At 37.3% G+C, this 20,051-nt stretch overlaps 1 protein-coding gene across 12 annotated transcripts in view; it reads right to left on the reverse strand.

Annotated features, from left to right (window-relative positions):
* foxn3 (forkhead box N3) overlaps nt 1–20,051 on the reverse strand; it is a 117,652-nt gene that overhangs the window by 66,617 nt on the left and 30,984 nt on the right. For 10 of the 12 annotated variants that reach the window (XM_067367471.1, XM_067367468.1, XM_067367473.1 and 7 more), the window contains one exon: nt 14,330–14,886. In XM_067367471.1, the coding sequence (XP_067223572.1) occupies nt 14,330–14,872 (543 nt within the window). In that variant the 5' untranslated portion in view covers nt 14,873–14,886. Of the gene's footprint in view, nt 1–14,329; nt 14,887–15,062; nt 15,084–17,533; nt 17,570–20,051 lie in introns of those variants that run through there. The other 2 variants (XM_067367477.1, XM_067367479.1) reach the window with 2 other exon arrangements.

Consider the following 20,051-nt stretch of genomic DNA (forward strand, 5'->3'; position numbering starts at 1 on the left):
CACTCAGAACACCTTAGATGCTGCATAGCAACACACTGGCAACCACCCAGAAGAACCCTAGCATTCTGGCAACTATTACATATGCAAACATCTTTCACATTTACTTCAGAAAATCCAGTTTATTACTGTTCTTTATTGTGAAAGTAATGATATAACTGGGAGGAGAAGGAAACTGGATTGTGCTTGACAAAAACACCTCTATTTCTGAAAAAAAAAAAGAAAAATGGAACAGCACAGTGTGCTGACTTCCTAAATTAAGTGCACTAATGCTCTCTTGGTAAGGTGATCTATATAAATGTAGACATCGACCGTGCTGAAACATGGATAAATCAAGGTGTCTAAAAGGACATCGTTGCTTTGGTCTCCAAATCCCAGCAGTCATCAGCTGCTAATGGCTGTGGCCCCAGAGTCGTCATCTCCTCCGAGGCTCTGCGGCTTAAATCACATGAAGGAACAGTGAGTTTGCTTTGTGATTGGTCGAGACATGATGACCTCGTTCATATTGGCTGAATTCTGCACACAATGGCATTTTTAAAGCAGGTCTATATTGTGCAGTGCTGCAGCGAAGCATTAAGAGGCCAATGACTCTACTCACCTTCAGAGGCTCTCAGTGCATTAGGAAGGGCATGAAAGGTCATTCATAATGAGGGCGCTTGGGGAGGGGGAAGCTTGGCCATTGTTGGATCTATTCACTGAGATGAGTCCAACACATCACCCCTATCCAACTCTTGCTCTCTCCTTTCAACTTTTTTTGAAGGATGTGCAACTCATTCTGAAGACTGAGTAGAGCATTAAGATGCACGGGGCAGTGTCTCAGAACAACACACACCACACCTCCAACAATCAACACAAATGCCTGCTTCAATGAACCTACTTTCATTATCCATCAAAAACAACAATGCTATGAAAAAGATCAAGGGCCTGAAAAATTTGTTGACTGAGAAACCAAAGACTGAGTTTTTGAAATGAGCGCATGCATAAGAAAAAAAACCCTCCTTTCGTGGGAATGCCTCCCAAAACTTGAGTATTGGTGCACGAGTATTGAAACACGAGTTTACCACCGGCATTCGCTGTGTCGTGTTAGTGGATTCATTATGTCGGACTCACCGCAGGTAACTCATAATCTGCAGTTGTTACTCCTGTCTCCGGGCAAAAACATTGCATGCGGCGCCTGTAGAGTGTGGAAAGTTACTGGAGCGCGCAGCCGCGCACGTCTCTCACAAGGAACGTCATGGCAGTGATTGACAAGCCAGAGGGCCAATCCTCGCACGTCTCTCACAAGGAACGTCACGGCAGTGATTGACAAGCCAGAGGGCCAATCGTTTACGCGATGATTGTGTAAACGATTGGCTGATGTTTTTAAGGCCCTACCTCGTGCACAGATGATGTATATTAATATTATTCCTTTCAGTGCACCTAATAAATAGTCTTTTATCAGTTAGTAAAGACAGTTTCCAGTAATATTGCAAAAATGTGTAAAACAAAACATCCTATTTAGCAGCTTTAATACAAAAAGATAAGAATAGTTTGTATTCCCAAAAACTTTTCTTAAGAATGTTCTTCAGACAAAATTTCTTAATGTCTTAAATTCCCAAAAGTAAGATGTTTAATGAAATTATTGGGATGTTTCAAATAGTAGGCATTACAACACAACATCAGCTACATATAATATTCATTACTAGTAGGCTACCAGGAACATGGACGAGTACTCTGAAGTGACACCGATTGATCATGAAAACACTAGAGTGAACATGTGTATACATGATGTGAACACTTAAACGCTTACCTCGGGTCTTTAGTGACCCAGGACGTTATTCACGACCCTCCACCTCATTCATCAACCTTCATAGTATTCGTCAATCCAGTGTTAATTTTGACAACAAATATTGATTTAGTTTTAGTCATATTTTAGTCATCGGAAATTGTTTTAGTTTTAGTCTCATTTTAGTCACTAAAAGAAGCTAAACTGAGCCACACTACTGAGGCAACCACGATCAATAAATAACTTAACCCGACACCAAAATACAGAGGAAGTGGAGAGAAGAGCAAAGAAAAAACTTGGGTTTGCTAATGACCTGTGTAATCCTAATTAAAAAGGATTCCTCTGTAGAGCCTGAAGCCATCCAGAGTACAGCAGATACAAAAGTAAAAGCTGATGACATGATAAATTAAGACAAGTTCTGTTCCCACAGTGCAGTCTGTGCCAGAACAGTACCCAGGACAGAGTGTATGTGGATGTAGGAGTGTGCATGAAAGCGTGCGTGTATGAAAGAGTGTGTATGCCACGCATGATCACCACTGACGAAGGGTGGCCAGATCAAATCCCGCTGAGATGTAGCCCCTCTAAAATCACCCTCTCTCGAGCAAACCGTGCCTTTTGGCAAGCACGCACTATGTTTATTCAGACACAGTCACCGCACGCCGAGATCATATGCAAGCAATATGGTGTCCCCCATGGGTGCAGCATACGGCCACGAGGCGTGAGGAGGCCAAGCTTTGGAATCAAATCAGTGACTCAACCTTGTGCAGGAAGTTAACAGACTCACACATGCCATCACATTTTAAACAAAGTGACCTTTTATGCGACTCAATCTTTTGCCTGCTAACTACATCGAAAGGATCCAATTACAGAAACTGCATAATGATCTATATCAGTGAGACATTAAAGGGTCATGAAACCCCCCTGTTTTAGCCTGGTCATTCACACCTCTGAGCTGCAAAAACTCAGTAAAAATGGGTGTGTAAAGCTCTGGAAAAGTGGGAGTGTAGAGGGGGCGAAGAGGGGAGAGAACAACCAATGAAGCACAGACATAGAACACACTCATTATACAGAATAATGAATATTAATATATGAGCACGGAGAATATGACAGCAAACTCCCAAGCACAAGGGAGAAATGCGAAAGAATATTTAATAGGGCTAATAATTGATTAGGTTTACGAGCACTGCACTCAAAATCAGTCTTTTGTCTATTAGAATAATCATGTCGTCACGTTCAGATAGGCTACACCACTGTATCAGTGTCCAGTTTGCACATATAATTCATTTGAAGAAGACTTGATGAAATATGTGTGCACCGTGCTGGTTAATGTTTGGTGCAGGAGAATGTGTGAAATAAAAACTTTAAACTCAGATATGAGCTATGTGCCACGTGGCTAGTGTTAAACTCATCGCGGAGCTCCGCGCTGAAACCGATCATATGCGCGCTCCGCGTGTATATCATAATAGCAATCATATTTTTCATGTGTTCGTATTCAAACTCCATTTCTGACCACATCGTGAGCAAAATACAAACACATGTGCTGCTGTAGGAAACAGCCTACGACTAGCGTGTTTGAACGCAGCTGGAGCAGGCAGAGGTGAATGAACAGCACATTTGTGACATTTGAATTCTCTGCTGTAATGCTATCTCACGCGAACATATTTTCCATTTGGGCTGGTAGATTACAGCAAAACAATCCACATGCACACAAACCTCTGCTCTGGTCGCGTCTCAGGAAAACACATTGTGTTGTAGCAATTAGGAAACGAACACCAACGATATGTCTCTGAATGACAGAGACCGAGGCGAGAGAAGTGATACTTCCTCATGCATAATACTGCAATTATAATCTTATGCATACTACAGTGCAGTGATTGGATTGAATGAGCTTTATGTCATGAATATATGTCGAGAAACACTCGAAACGGTCTACGTCAGCATGTTCGACCATGCCCATATGCCGAAAGTACACGATGATGTCAGATTTTGTGCCGTTGCGCCGACTCAGCTTTTCAAACCGGAAGACAGAAATCGCTCTGAAAAAGGCAAAAATAACTATTTTTCACTTAAGAATAACATTAATGAGTACCTTTAGTGTTTTCAATGATGTGCAGCCTATACATATCTGTTTACATCTAAAAAAAAAAAAAACGTTTTGGGGTGTGAAAACTTTTGAACAGGATGAAGATGTCACAATTTTTCTTATTTTGTTTAAATATCATTGTTTTTCATTTAGTACTGCCCTTCTGAACCAACAGAAGATAATTGCATGTTTCCCAGCAGAAAAATTAAGTACAATTTACCTTGATATTTGAATTCAAAAGTTTTCACCACTCAGCTCTTAACGCATCGTGTTTCCTTCTGGAGCATCAGTGAATGTTTGAACCTTTTTTAATAGTTGAGTTTGAGTCCCTCAATTGTCCTCAGTGTGAAAAGATGGATCTCAAAATCATACAGCCATTGCTGGAAAGGGTTCAAATATGCAAAAATGCTTGAAAACTGATGAATCTGCAGGAGCTGGAGGAATTTTCTGAAGAACAGAGCTCAGTTTAACTGCTCAGGACAAACAAGAGACTCATGAACAACTATCACTAAACAAAATAACAGTCGTGGATCATCAGGTAACCTCACACAGTATTGAGAATCAGTGGTTCACATACTTTTGAACATTTTAATAAATTCAGCTATTGTTTCTCTTGTGAACTAAATGCAAACATCTTTTATGTAAAATATCTTACTCGGGACAGTACTAAACAAAAAATAACATGCATTTTTTATAATCCCTCTTATTTTATTAAAATAATTCTCATTTTCACAGATTCTGCAAGGGGTTCACATACTTTTTCATGCCACTGTGTGTATATATATATATATATATACACATGAAAAAGTATGAAAAAGTATGTGAACCCCTTGCAGAATCTGTGAAAATGAGAATTATTTTAATAAAATAATATATATATATATATAAACAGTATCGGACATGGAAAAGTGGTATCAAGCTATACCTAATTGAAAATGCAGTGGTCATAAATATTAAATAACATTAAAAATTATTTTATAAAATATACAATATTATATTTATCAAAATATTTATCAAAATATTGAATATATTTATTAATTTTTACATTTATTACAATATAACGTTTTATAAAACAAAATTAACTTATAAAATTATTATATTAATTATACAATCAAATAAATATAATCAATTATAAAAAATATAAAAAAAATATGTGAGAGGTTATGTTCTTAAGAAAAGATCAAAATTGCTCAAAATTGCAAAAACAAAAATGCAAGATGATGTGGGTGGTTGCCATGTGATTTTTTAGTATGTTGCTATGCAGTTGCTAGGGTGTTCAGAGCATTGCTAAGTGGTTGCTAGTTTCACACCCAAATCTCCACAATGCTGTAGTCTTCAAGCAATTTGAAGTGTAATTCATGTCCAAAGCACAAATGGTGCAAGATGAGCGATGCACCAAAATTTGTATAAGTTTGATCAAATACCCAAACCTTTAAATATGAGCAATAGACATGGAGAGAAAAAAGCAGTGCACCCCTGCTGTGCTTATTTTGCTCATTTGAAAAAAGCTGTTAGCAATTGTGTAGGGAGACAAACAGACACGCTGATATCACAAGGACTGCTGAGGTTCACTTGCATATCAGGCACCTGAAGCTCCGCCAAAAGGCACAGACAATTGACAAAAGACGTTGATTTCCATAATCAGATGGTAAAGATTTCTAACACACAGATTATCTCATTTAACAACACTCCTCAACCTGACAGACTTGTATTCAACACACAAATTCAGACACTGCTCTGTCGGTGAAACGACCTAATGATGAAGCACTCATGGGGCTATATCGGTAACAGACTAACAGACAAGTCAAGCAATCTCCAAAATTGCTCAATTGTACAGCTGAAATGACAGCATTAGCTGCAATTATCCTTTCATCTGTTCCACGTTAGTCTTGTTAAAAGCGGTAGTCCCAACACAATCCGTGAAGTACCCCAATTCTGCTAGGTTGTGCTTTTAAGGAATAGCCGTCCAGCAAATTAAATTTCTGTAATTATTCACTCACCCTCATGTTGTTCTATTTGACCTTCATTTTGTTGTGAGACACATATTTTGAAATGTAATTAAATTGTCACATTATGAATGTGTTCACTGTCACTTTTGATCAATTTATTGCATACTTAATGAACATCATTCACTGAAAATGTTAATATAAGTAGCAATGTCTGATTACTGATTAGCAAATCATTTTAATATATATATATATTTTTAATTTAGGCAAGCTTACAATATAGCTTACAATACTTTGATACTTTTGCAGCGTTATTAAATTTGAACAATTCTTTAAAGGCTATGTTCAGACTGCAGGTAAATGTGGCCCATATCCATATATTTTTGATCATATGTGACTCAGATCTGTCTTTGTTATGACAGCGTGAACAGCACAAACCACATGGAATCTGATCTTTTCAATTCTGATCTGGGCCACTTCCATATGTCATCCGATACAGGTCTAATGTTTTGCAACGTGACCTCTAGTCATACCTCAGTCATATAGGAATTCATGCGACTTTCACGTCACTCTAGTTAGACATTCTTCACAATTCTGTGTTCATGGGAGACACTTCAAAGATGTTGTGAAAGGTAGTCAGAGAACTAAGTGCCAGAGAAGTATTACAGTGACAGCTCTATATACAAGGAAAATGTCAAATGTTAAAAAACTCTGCTCTTTTTTGCATCCTCATCTTTTTGTTTTTAATATTGCCTGTGCATAAATCACTTACTTTAATGTCCTCCTTGTTTACTTCCATATGACAGCATGCTGCGTGACATCTTTTTATCATTCCTTTGTGCATGCGGGTCAGTTCAGGACCGTGATCTGTTCACAATGGAATCTGATATTTATGGAAGCTTTTTTCTTCCACTAAATTAAAAAAGGTAATTCTTACTTTTTGCAAGTTATAAAGTCAGAATTGGGTGATAAAGTCAGAATTTCGAGATATAAAGTCGCAATTCTGACTTTTTTCTCACAATTGTGAGTTTTTAATCAGAATTGTGATATAAACACAATTGCAAGTTATAAAGTCAGAATTGCATGATATAAACAACTGTGCCTTATAATTTCTGACTTTTCTGACTTTCACACAATTCTGACTTTATAACTCGCAATTCTGAATTTATATCACAAATTCTAACTTTACAACTCACAATTCTGACTTTATAACTTGCAATTATTTTATAACTCGCAATTCTGACTTTATATCACACAATTCTGACTTTATATCATGCAATTCTGAGTTTATAACTCACAATTGTAAGTTTATATCTCACAATTCTGAAAAAAAAAGAAAAAAAATCAGAAGTGTGAGATATAAACTCGCAATTGCAAGAAAAAAAGGTCAGAATTGTGATATAAAAAGTCCCAGTTGCCTTTTTTATTTTTATTTTTTATTTCATGGTGGAAACAAGCTTCCATAGATACTGGCCATACAAAAAACAGCTGTACAAAAAAAATTGGATCTGAGCAATAAATCAGAATTAAGCATTAAATCTTGCAGTGTGAAAGTAGCCAAAATGTCACTTTTTTCCCTCCCACAGTAAAACTAAGTCATATTGCTTGGAACAACATAAGGGTGAGTAATGATGATGACGGTTTTTTTTTTTTTTTTTCATGTTTTGGGTGAACTAATCTTTTAATCATGCTTTCCTTTTGCAGGGTGCTAATAATGGTTTCTTACAACCATTAGAGCAAATATAGAACACTATAAAAATAAAACAACAACAACAACAACAAAAACACCCAAGATAGTTATTGTAAATTAAAATAAGTGGTCAGTGAGTCATTAGTTAAAATAGAGCACAGAATGCTGTTTCATTTTCTCTATCATCACAACCTACATTAATTGTAAAAAACATTCACAGATCCATAAAGTTCCCGAAGTTTCCCTTCTTATCATCAAGACTAGTCTTATCTGTGCTGCAAAAACATTGGAAAAACCCATGCTTGGACCTCACCAAGCAATAAATTAAGAGTTTTACAGTTAAATCTTCATCTTGCTCTCATTAAGAGGAAGTAAAAGATTCAGATTCCGGAAGGTGCTGACACCCTGAGAGTCAGCGCTCAGCTCCGCGACTGCTATCGATCGGCAGATACTGTGGTCTCAGCATTAGGACCCCTGGGGAGCGGTCGCATAACCCTTGATAACACAGCACAGCCTACGAAAGTTGGGCGGGCTGGTGACGTCAAAGGGAGGTTTGCGTGCAAATCTCCCACAGCTTCCCTCGCAACCAACATCTGTCCAAAGGGAACATAACAGCTGGCCAGGGAACATGTCAGTGAGCAGGCCGGCTTTATCTTACATCAACCTGGTTTTCAGAACGAGGGCTAAATCGTGTCACACGGATCAGCGTTATCGGCGTAACCCTTCACGGATCCATATAGATGGGGATTTAAGAGCGAGGATCAGAGAAAGAGAAACAGAGAGTGAGATATATATATTTCTGACACACTGATCTCTAAATAATTAAACTTCTAAACTCAATTAAACAGCCAGAACATCAGCATTACAGTGCTGACAGTACAGAAAATGCTACCCGCAACTGGAAATGCCATCTGCTCTTCCATCCTGTGTTTCTTCATAAACGACTCCGCTGTTACCTGTTCAACTGCAAATCTTGTGTAACCTCGTCCTGTTGCTATGGAGATGACATCAACAATGGAAAAGACACATTAATCATCAAAGCTCTCTCTATGTATAAACACCAATACATGTGCCTGTATGTGAAAGTCTTTGTAAGGGACACAAGAGCTTTGGAGATCCACCCATATAACCACCACTCAGGTGCCAAGTTCAAATCCTGTGTTCATAACAGTGCCATGGAAACAAATGACAGGGTGTCATTTCTAGAGCACTCACTCTTCACCAGTCACTGTGCATTATATGAACATGCACGCATGAAATCCCTAAAGAGTTTGCACCACTCTAGCGCACAGAATTTTAGTGCAAAACCATGGTTTATTTAACATACCCAGTTATATCAAGGTCATGAGTTTGATTCCCAGGCAATGTATACACTAATAAAATGTACCTTGAATGCAGAGCAAGTTGCTTTGTATAAAAGCATCTGCCAAACACATTAAATATGAATATAAATATTTATCCAAAAGTTTATTAGTATGTGTATTCCCTATGGATTGAAATGTGTTGCTAGTGCCATGCTCTACCAGTTGAGGTAAAGGAAGAAAGAAAAAAAAAAAAAATAGTATATATTATAATTTTTATTATATATTTTTTATTATATATTTTTTATTTATATATATATATATATATATATATATATATAAAATAATATATAATGATAAAAAATGATTTTTATTTTATATAAAATAAAAAATGTATAAAAAAATCATTTTTGGAATGACAATTTTTTTTCTGATATCAAAAGTAAAATATTAAAATATATTGTTTATTAAAATATATGATTTAACTATATTATCTTATTAAATTAATTACACTACTAACATAATTCTTTACTGATCAAACACAGCATGTTTTGATGTAAATGAGGGTTATTACTGGATGTGCTGGATTCATTTTCACTTGCTTGACACAATTTAAGATGCACTACTACTGGCCAGAATGCTGGCAGTAAAGAGATATATTTAAAAAGGTGTTGTTTGTAGACATTTTTAGAGATTACTGAAGCAGTCATTTTAAGACCCCTGTGTGAAAATTGTACCTTTTGTTGTCTTTTAGCAATTGTCTGGGCACATTTACGTGAATAAGGCACAACTGCCCCATGCAACACTAATTTTGTGGCCACATTTGCACAGTTACCCTATTTGCATAATTCCTTTGTGAATCTGGTGCTAAAACAGTGCAGACAGCATGCGCAAATGATGCTAGCAGCGGGTGCAGCTCATTCTCAATCTGTAAAAAGCAAAAACATTTTCTTGAGGTCTGGATCTCTTAATTTGATTCTCCTCTTGGCCGAAATTAATTATTCCTCTGTAAACCCCTGGGGATTGTGCATCTATCAAATGTTTGTTTATTCAGACTCTTATTTTGCTGGTTTAATTTGCCCCTTACTGTCTCATTATGTAGAGTGATGCATGATTGCATAGCAAATCCACAATGAATCTGAAATTAAAACAGACTTAAAATAGTCATCTCATTCATTAAGTAGGCCAATGAGGCTAGAGAAATTAAATCAAATACCAAATGAACAGGCATATGGCTAATCATGACTTTGTGACCTAACAGAAACTTTTTAGTATGAAACAAACAACTCTGGAAAACTTTGATGTTCTATTGGCTCTATGTTGAATGTCACATGAACAAACAGGAAAACAGGCCCACATATGCTTGTTGGAGAAAGTGTTACAGCAGTATAAAATGATGGTGATACCGTGTGTTCACACTTGGCAGGTTTCGTTTAATTACAACAAACTGATGCGATTGCTCTGTTAGTGCGGTTCATTTGATTAAGTGCGAACCCTGGTGTGCACCCAAAAGATGGGTCTTGGTCCACTTCCAAACAAACTCTGGGGCAGGTTTGAGTGAAATATGAATGCAACACGGACCAATGATACCTAAATGAACCAAATACACCCTAAAAGCAACAACATTTCTGAAGTATACCTGTTTTTATCATCATAGGAGCTAAGTTGCCCATCACAGTTCGGTACAGGCATCAGAAATGCCATCTCCTTGCAGCATATCTTTGTTTGTGCATGACGGAGGGATTCCTGGCACTGTTTTGACTTCTTTACACATTTTATAACTCTTCAGGAGTTCTCAGCTGGTCAAAATCCCATCATATGTATGCACATATAACAAGTGCATTTGGCTCAGAACACAGCATTGTTTTTCTGTTTTTTGTTTTGTTTTGTTTTGTTTTTTTATATCTTTAGGTTCGGCTTTAATAATGACAGTGTGAATGTTAAGCTAACCAGGACTAAATGTATTTTCTTTTTTGGTCCGAACCAAAAGAAATGAACTACAAGTGTGAACACACCCTTAAGGTAATCAGCTAACATAGCTAATTATTTTTATTGTTGCCATTTTATTCAGTTTTAATATCCAAATGTTATTGAGAAGAAAAATAAAAACTTTTAGATATCAATCTGCAAGAAAGAAAATTGAGCAAAACAGCTGTTTCATGAAAAATTAGTTACTATTTATCATACCAAGACTTGAGGAATTTAACAAACCTCTAAGCCTAAGAATTAAACTTAAGCATTTTCTAAGTGATCTGAGTGACCTGGCAGACAATTAAAAAAAATATATATATATATATATATATATATATATATACACATATACACATCGAATGAGAGACCATAATTAAAGGACTAGAGTATCATAGTGTCTTGGGGCTTTTGACCTGCTGGCACAGAAAGCAACTCCCTAGCAACCACAAAGTTCGCCTAGCAATGTTCTAGTAACAATTCACCACACCCCTATCATCATGACAGCAACTTTTCACATGCAATCACCATCCAGAAACCACCTAATTCACACTAGAAACTGCCTAAAAACACCCTAGTAACCATGCACAACACTCTGTCATCATGGTTGCAAGATTTGCACATGCAACACCATCCAGCAGCCACCTAGATCTCCTTAGAAACCACCTTGCAACTACCTAGTAACAATGCACAACACCCTAACATCATGGCAGCAAGTTTTACACAAGCAAGTGCCATCCAGCAACCACCTACTGTAGATCACCCTAGAAATGCCTAGCAACACCATAGTAACTATGAACAACACTCTAATATCATGGTTGCAAGTTCTGCACAAAAAAACTCCATCCAGCAACCACCCTGATCACCTTACCAACCATATACCGACACCCTAATAACAATGCACAACACCTTAAGCTGGGTGCACACTGTGCGATTTATAACAGTCCTTTGCGATTGTTGCTTGTCAGACTGTACGAACATGATCCTCATGTCACACTGGGATCTCAGCCGTCCTTTATGTCAGACCGTACAACAGTCAAGACGCGTTAAAAATGGACGCACACTTGAAAACTTGTCCGGAGTTTTACATCATAAACCCCCACACATTCAGTGGCTGTGCAATCACAATCCAGCAACCACCTAGATCACAATAGAAATTGCCTAACAACACCCTAGTAACCATGCACAACACCCTGTCATCATGGTTGCAAGTTTTGCACATTCAGCATCATCCAGCATCCACCTATATCACCCTAGCAACACCCTAGTAACTATAAACAACACCCTAGCAGTAACTTTTCCATATGCAATCACAATCCAGCAACCACCTAGATCACACTAGAAATTGCCTAACAACACCTTAGTAATCATGCACAACACACTGTCATCATGGTTGCAAGTTTTGCACATTCAACACCATCCAGCAACCACCTAGATCTCCCTAGAAACGCCTAGCAACACCCTTGAAACTACGAACACCACCCTAGTATCGTAGTTGCAAGTTTTTTACAAAAAAACACCATCCAGCAACCACCTAGATCACCTTATTAACCATCTAGCAACATCCTATTAACTATGAACAACAACCAAGATCACCCTAGCAATGCCCAAGCAGCCACCAACAACAAGCAAGAACCACTTCTTTACATTTTGTTCATAAATATATTGTTTTTATTTGCATGCATTCCCTAAGTATATAATAAAGAAGTTTCAACATTAAATATTCTTTGAGCAATAAAAAAAAGAGAAGAAACATTTAATTCCAAAAAGCCCAGAGCTCAAACTTTTTTCTTTACTGAAGAAAGAAAAAAACAACTCAACTCTGTGAATCTCAGCAAGGAAATTAAATTCTGGATTTAAATAAAATTAGATGAGCATATTAAGAACAAGCATTAAAATGATATCTTGAGTTGGGTGCAGAGCATGGATATTGTCATCACAGCAGATGAAAAACACCCCCAATCCAAGATTTAAAATTTAATTTAAATTCAATATTAAGTCACCATAATAATAAACAAAGAACATGTTGATCGAGTCCCTCAAAACTCAAATATTTTGACCATGGCAAACAAATAAAAAAACATTCATTCTTTATGGACACCCTGCAACAAAAGTCACGGAAGTGTTCTTATTGTTGTGGCAGGAGTGAAGGGGTTAATTGAGCGACACAGAGGGGCAGTGGCAGCCCACTATACTGCCATTGCTGGATTAGCCATTGCCAGCCAGAACAGTTTCTCACACACATACACACACAAACACATCAGTTTCTCTGTTGCTACAGCAACAGCTTACTTTCCATGTCAACTGCAAAGCTGTTTCTATGGAGACACATATACAGAAAAAATTCTTTGCTCCGCAGCCAGGGACCAGATGGCAGTGAACTGTAAGAGTCACATGGAATGGCTTTACTGTTCTGACTAACTTGCAGACACATGCACAGCATAAACACACACACAGCATACTCTCAACATGATACTCGCACAGGAATGCATTTATCAGCCTTTGACAAGAATCAATCAATACTCAATAAGCATCTAATGAGTCCCAATTCATAAGCTTCATCCTTTTATCAAACAATTATAAAATGTTCTCAGGAATCAATTCAATCAACATTTACCCATATTAAAACCAAGATAACAAGTCTCATCCCTAAATATTGACATGATCAGCACACTCCTGCAGCGTAGATTTCCAAAGCTACTCATTTGAAAACAACTCTTTTGAAAAAGTAATTAGCTACAATACATATTGCATTGAAGCTTTTTAAGCAGGCAAAATCTTTCTAACTATATAAATATCAAAATATAAAATTTGTTAAAAAAAAAAATTAACAAAAAGGCTAGATTCATTAACATTAGCAAATACATTAGATATCATGAAAAATAAACACTGAAAAAATAAAATTACATGAAAGCTTACCATGTCACTAAAATTATTAATAATAAAACAAATATTAGCTCGTTAGTAATAAAAAAGGTTAAAAATAAAAATAAAGGCAAATGACAAATTCAAAAGGTAAATGTGTGTGTGTAAGCATTTTTTACTATTTTTTATTACTATACATATTATATATTAAAAATCATTATTAATATTCATAAAAAATAAGTTAAAAGTTAAAAATAAAACAATAAAGGTTTAAAAATGGCAAATTCGAAAGGGGAAAAGAATCAAATTGATTGGTAAATCATCTTATTAATTGGTTCATTGATGAACCGCACAAACTATTCAGTGCAAATTAACTGGAATTCCCAGCGACACTTGACAAAAAACTTTAGGTTGGTGTAAAGTACTTAACCACATCTTTGCTTCTAAACGCTATATGCAATACAATTGGACTACTAACAGCAGCATAACATTTTGTTATTAACCTGTTTCTAACAGCAACCCTTTTTGAAAACAGCAGAGCTGCCTTTAGGCTACTGAAAATGTTTAAGCAAATATTTGTAGTCTCGACTACTTAAAAAAAAAAAAGAAAGTAAAGAAAAAGTGGAAAAATTAAATGAAAACTAGAGTAAATTAAGGCCAGCACTTCCCACTGTGCAATTAAAGATTGATGCAGAACAATCTTGGCATCCTTACCTGACTCCTGTCCTTGTCCACCTTCTTAAAGCACTTATTGAGGGACAGATTGTGCCTGACTGAGTTCTTCCACCCCGTCGGGGCGTTGGCAAAGTAAGGGAAGTGTTCCAGGATCCAGTTGTATATGTCTTTAACTGGCAGTCTCTTGGAAGGGGCATCTTCTATGGCCATGAAAATGAGGCAGCTGAACGAATAAGGGGGTTTGCAGTTAGGGTTCTGCTTGGCGTCGTAAGGGAGATCTGAGTGGGCCGGGGAGGGTGGGGTGTCATCGTCCAGGTCCTGGACAGGACTGACGCTTCTCAGCACGGGGTCACCGAAACTGTTGAGCAGGTTCTTGCTCTCATGGAGCCAGTTGAGGTTGGTGAGTTCCTCGTCCTCCACGCTGCCCTTCTCCAGTTTGATGATCGGAAGAGCCAGGTCCATTTCCTCAGCCTCCTGTAGGGCTCGCGTGATGGAGCTCGCCTGATAGAACTGGCTCAGGCCGCTCGCGACGCTGACCCCGGAATTCTCCGGCTTCTTACTGGGAGGCATAACCGGACCCATTTAGACCAAGGCTCCTATGGAATACACCAAAGAGAACATGATCACAATCACAAAACATCAAAAGTGAAAATAAAACACATTAAGAGGAGCATTTGGAACAGAGTCAGTGTATAGGAAGCAGCTTGACACAAATCCAAATCCAAATACACAATCCAAATCCACTACAAAATTATTGTAGAAGAATACAGACTGATTGTCTTGAAGGTTGAGTAAGAACACTTGATGTTTAGATCACTGCAGGAAGCCCTTACTTCCATTCAAGGAACAAAACATTCTCTGAGAGCACAAAAAGAACGAGACAATGAGAACCATCCTACTCTGTCAACACCAAGAATGCACGGCACGCCAGCCGGCTCCAGATGATGGACCAGCAACTGAGCAACTGAAGAAGCCTTGCTATAGTGTGAAATACTTCAAGTAAATGGAATATAATACTCAAGGTCATCTACAACTGATCTGCTCTGTCTGTTTTATGTTCCCTCAGTTGCTCTTTTTTTAGTTGTCATACAAAGATAAAAATAAATATAGCTGCAAGCAGCAATTAAGGGGCCAAGCACAACATAAGCAAACAAGGAAGCTAGCAGTAGACCAACCATAATGGACTATGATAGCAGCTGAGACAAAGACACTGCGTGTTTGAAGTCAATACTGTAGTTAGAGCCAATTTCATGTTTTGTTCAATTATAGTGCCACCAACTAATGCACATCCACCACTTTTTCACGTCAGAGTGTGCCCATAAGTAAGTGTGTCAAATTTGGTGAAATTATCTAATTTTGTTTATAGACATTCATATGTATAAAAAAATTATCCACACCTGACTTTGATTGCATTTTTTTAATATTTTTTTTTTGCCACTTACTATCACAATTTTGACATTTGGCTATTAGCATTAAATCAACAACCTATGTTTCCAATTTTCCCACCACTGTGAAGATATTAGCGAAAGATGTTTAAATGCTAAATCACAACATTTTACAAACCATAAGGTGAAACCTAGCATGTTTGGTATAGTTGGACTCAGCAAGGATTCAGGAATCTAAGGAGATGACTCCCGTAAAAAAAAAAAAAAAAAAAAAAGTCTACCAAATCCAAAGTTAGAAGCATGTGAATATTTGATTTTACCACTAGGTGTTGCTGGCTCGAAACTTCTCAGGCTCATTCAGGGCATTGTGCCGGTGATCTATACAGTTTCATAAAAAAACCCTAATGCATTAATAAAATACAGCATTTTACCACAAAACTCAAAATGGCAGATGCACAAAATGGTTGATATGGGAAAATTGGATATCATTCAACTCGGCATTCTGTCCCGAGACCAATTTTATGATTTCGGGCAAACCGTTCAGAGGTTATAAGCAAAAATAGCAATTTTTCGTATCTCCGGACCAGTAGGTTGCACTGCGCCAAAACGCTGCATGTTGCCTCAGGTCATGCTTGTGATGACATGTTCCAAGTTTGGTCTGAATACAATAAAGAGTTGAGGGGATACAGCCTTACGTCTATTTTCGCAAAGGCTGCGTAAAAATTGTTCATGTTTTATTTGAGAACGATTTGACGAGTCGACTTGAATTCCTCAGCTTTTGGTCGGCATAGTCTGAAGATGATCTGGTTCAATTTTTATGAAAATCGGAGCAACGGCATAGGAGGAGTTCGAAAAAGTATGTTTTTCAAAAAATGATGGCAGAAATATTTTCATGATGGAAAATGACATCATAGGGTGCAGTCGAATCGTCTTGAGTAAAGACGATGAGCCAAGGAATCAGAGGGAAAAAAGAACTTTGTTTCTAGTTCTTACAATTCAAAAGTTATTATTATAAACACAAGTGCAACTTTGGACAGTTGGTGGCGCCAGAGGGATTGAGTCAGAGACTCTAAATTTGCTATGGTTACAGTTTTACTGGTCTCTATCTGTGTGGCAAATTTCATAACTTTCTTGCAAGCGGTTCTGTGGGCTGCCATAGACTTACAGAGCAGAAGAATATAATGATCAAATGTGACAGTAAAACATATAATGTTACAAAAGATTTTGATTTCAAGTTAATGCAGAAATTTTGACTTTTATATCAAAGAATACATCATGGTTTCAACAAAAATAAGCAGCACAACCTTTTTAAACATTGATGATGATAATAAGAAATGTTTCTTGAGCAGAAAATCTGAATATTAGAATGATTTCTGAAGGATCATGTGACACTGAAGACTGGAGTATTGATGCTGGAAATTCAGCTTTGCCATCACAGGAATAAATTACATTTTAAAATATATTACAATAGAAAACAGTCATTTTAATGTATTAATATAAATGTTACATTAGTGTGGATTAGAACCCATAAACATTATCACTGGACCATGCTTTAAATTCAATCTTTAAATTCATACTTTAAATCATACTTTATATTAAATTGCTGATCCATGCCTTTATCCATTGACCTACAAAATCCCAGAACTGACAGAGGCAACGTAGGAATGAGCTAATACAGATCAACATATACTGGCCACAGTAAAAGGATAAAAAAACAAGATAAATACTTATGTATAACTTAATATTCATGGATTAAGTCTTGCCATTTTAGATGTCACTACAACCGGCTTGTTTGTTACTTTCCCACATTTTAAAACAAAATGACAGCCATAGTATTGCTAACCTAAAAATTACTCACTATTTCAGGGGTGTCCAGTCCTGTTCCTGGAGATCAGCAGAGTTCAGTTTCAACCCTGATCAAACACACCTGTCTGTGATTATCAAGTGCTCCTGATGATCTTAATTAGCTGCTTCAGTTGTGTTTGATCAGGGTTGGAGCTAAACTTCGCAGGGAGGTAGATCTCCAGGAACAGAACTGGGTACCCCTGATCTATTTCAATACACTATCCCATAAAGAACTGGGTGCGACAGATGGGAAAGATATTATAGGGGCATGTCAATCACTGAATCAAATACTCAGAACATGACACCAGAAAAACAGACTGCGACCTTCCCCATGATCTGTCACAAAGATCAATTTATGTGGCGCTGTCTCTCTAGTATTACTCTCTCGCTCAACGCACCAAGTCCATTTGCAAAAGCAATTACTAGAAAGTCACCATCAAACATTTAATCATTTAAACATACTGCCAAAAATAATTCTATGAAAATGTAAAAAAAAAAAAAGACTCTGCTTTTCCTCTTCAAAGAGCAGATTATGTTTTTCTAAAACAATGTGACCTAGGCTTTAAACTGCTTGTCTTTCAGAATAGAGAAATACTTAAATATTATACTTAAGTGCTGCAGAGAAAGGCAGCATTTTGAAGCGAAACGAAATCACCTCTTGTTCAAACTAGCTCTCCACACATTGAAATGCAACACGGACACTAAAATCATTCATGAAAAATCAATGTACTGCATCTTTCCAATGAGGAGCGCTCATTTCACTCACCCTCCGATTGGGCGCTCCGGTCCCGTGAGCCGCTGCACAGGAAAATTATATTACAGCTGACAGTAAAGTAATTTAATTGCACTGTTGCCATGACAACGCAGGGCTCTGTTTAGGCCTAATTTGCTGGCAACTGCCAATAGTGTCCCGAGAGACCCAAAACATCATTCTTGACCATTATTTCTGACTTCAAAGAAAGTTTTTGCAAAATACCTTAAAGTATCATACAATAAGGAAGTGCAACGACGTGATTTCTCTTTTCCCTTCCATCCTGATTTATTTTAGAACAATATTTTTCTTCACATTTGCTGTCTTTTAAACATTTTCAATACACAAATGGTTTTTAGCTCAAAAAGAGATAAGCAATGTGAGAGATTTTCTTTAAGGGTGACTTTGAAGATCTTGCACCAGCCATGTGACATTTGAACATGAATTGAAATATTTATAACACTTTGCTCTAAAACACTAGAATACAAACAATGGTTCTGACATTAGCCTCGAAAAGAGAACATTAACACAGGGCTTTATGGGTGTGCTCACACTTGTAATTCGGTTCTCTTGGTTCTTTTTTTGGCCGGACCAAAAAAGAAATTGATACATTTAATCCTGGTTCACTTAGCATTTACACTGTCATGTTTAAAGGAACACTCCACTTTTTTTGAAAATAGGCTCATTTTCCATCTCCCTTAGAGTTAAACAGTTGTTCCACAGTTTTACCGTTTTGGAATCCATTCAGCCGATCTCCGGTTCTGGCGGTACCACTTTTAGCATAGCTTAGCATAGTTAATTGAATCTGATTAGATCGTTAGCATCTCGCTTAAAAATGACCAAAGAGTTTCGATATTTTTCCTATTTAAAACTGTAAAATTGTACTAAGACGATGGAAAATGAAAAGTTGCGATTTTCTAGGCCGATATGGCTAGGAACTATACTCTCATTCTGGAGTAATAATCAAGGAACTTTGCTGGCGTACCATGGGTGCAGTAGGCGCAATGATATTACGCAGTAGCTGTGACTCCGTGTTCACACAGGGAGTGTGCCTTGCAACCATGGAGACATTTGTGAGAGACGCTGCGTAATATCATTGCGCCTGCTGCACCCATGGTACGCCAGCAAAGTTCCTTGATTATTACGCCGGAATGAAAGTATAGTTCCTAGCCATATCGGCCTAGAAAATGGCAACTTTTCTTTTTCCGTTGGTCTTAGTACTCAATGTAACTACAGAAGAGTCAAGTTTTAAATAGGAAAAATATCTAAACTCTTTGGTCATTTTTGAACGAGATGCTATTGGTCTCATCAGATTCAATGAACTATGCTAAGCTATGCTAAAAGTGGTACCGCCAGACCCGGAGATCGGCTGAATGGATTAAAAAATGGTAAAACTCAACTGTTCAACTCTAGGGGAGTTGGAAAATGAGCCTATTTAAAAAAAAAAAGTTCCTTTAACACCGAACCTAAGATTAAAAAAAAACTAAACAAAAACACATAAATAAAAAAATATGGCTTTTATGGCATATATTTTGTGACAGAACTTGTCAAATATCCAAATCAATGATGTGTTCTGGGCTAAATGTACTTTATGTGCATACATATGATGGTATAAGATGGAGCTGACAACTTGTGAAGAGCTTATAAAATGTGTGAAGGAGTCAAAACAGCCGCGGGAATCCCTCCATCACACGCACAAATGAAGATCTGCTGCAAGGAGACGCCGTTCTGATGCCTGTACTGAACTGTCATGGGCAACATCACAACTATGACAAAAAAA

This window comes from Chanodichthys erythropterus, chromosome 18, assembly GCF_024489055.1.
Source record: "Chanodichthys erythropterus isolate Z2021 chromosome 18, ASM2448905v1, whole genome shotgun sequence".
In the NCBI taxonomy this organism is placed as follows: Eukaryota; Metazoa; Chordata; class Actinopteri; order Cypriniformes; family Xenocyprididae; genus Chanodichthys; species Chanodichthys erythropterus.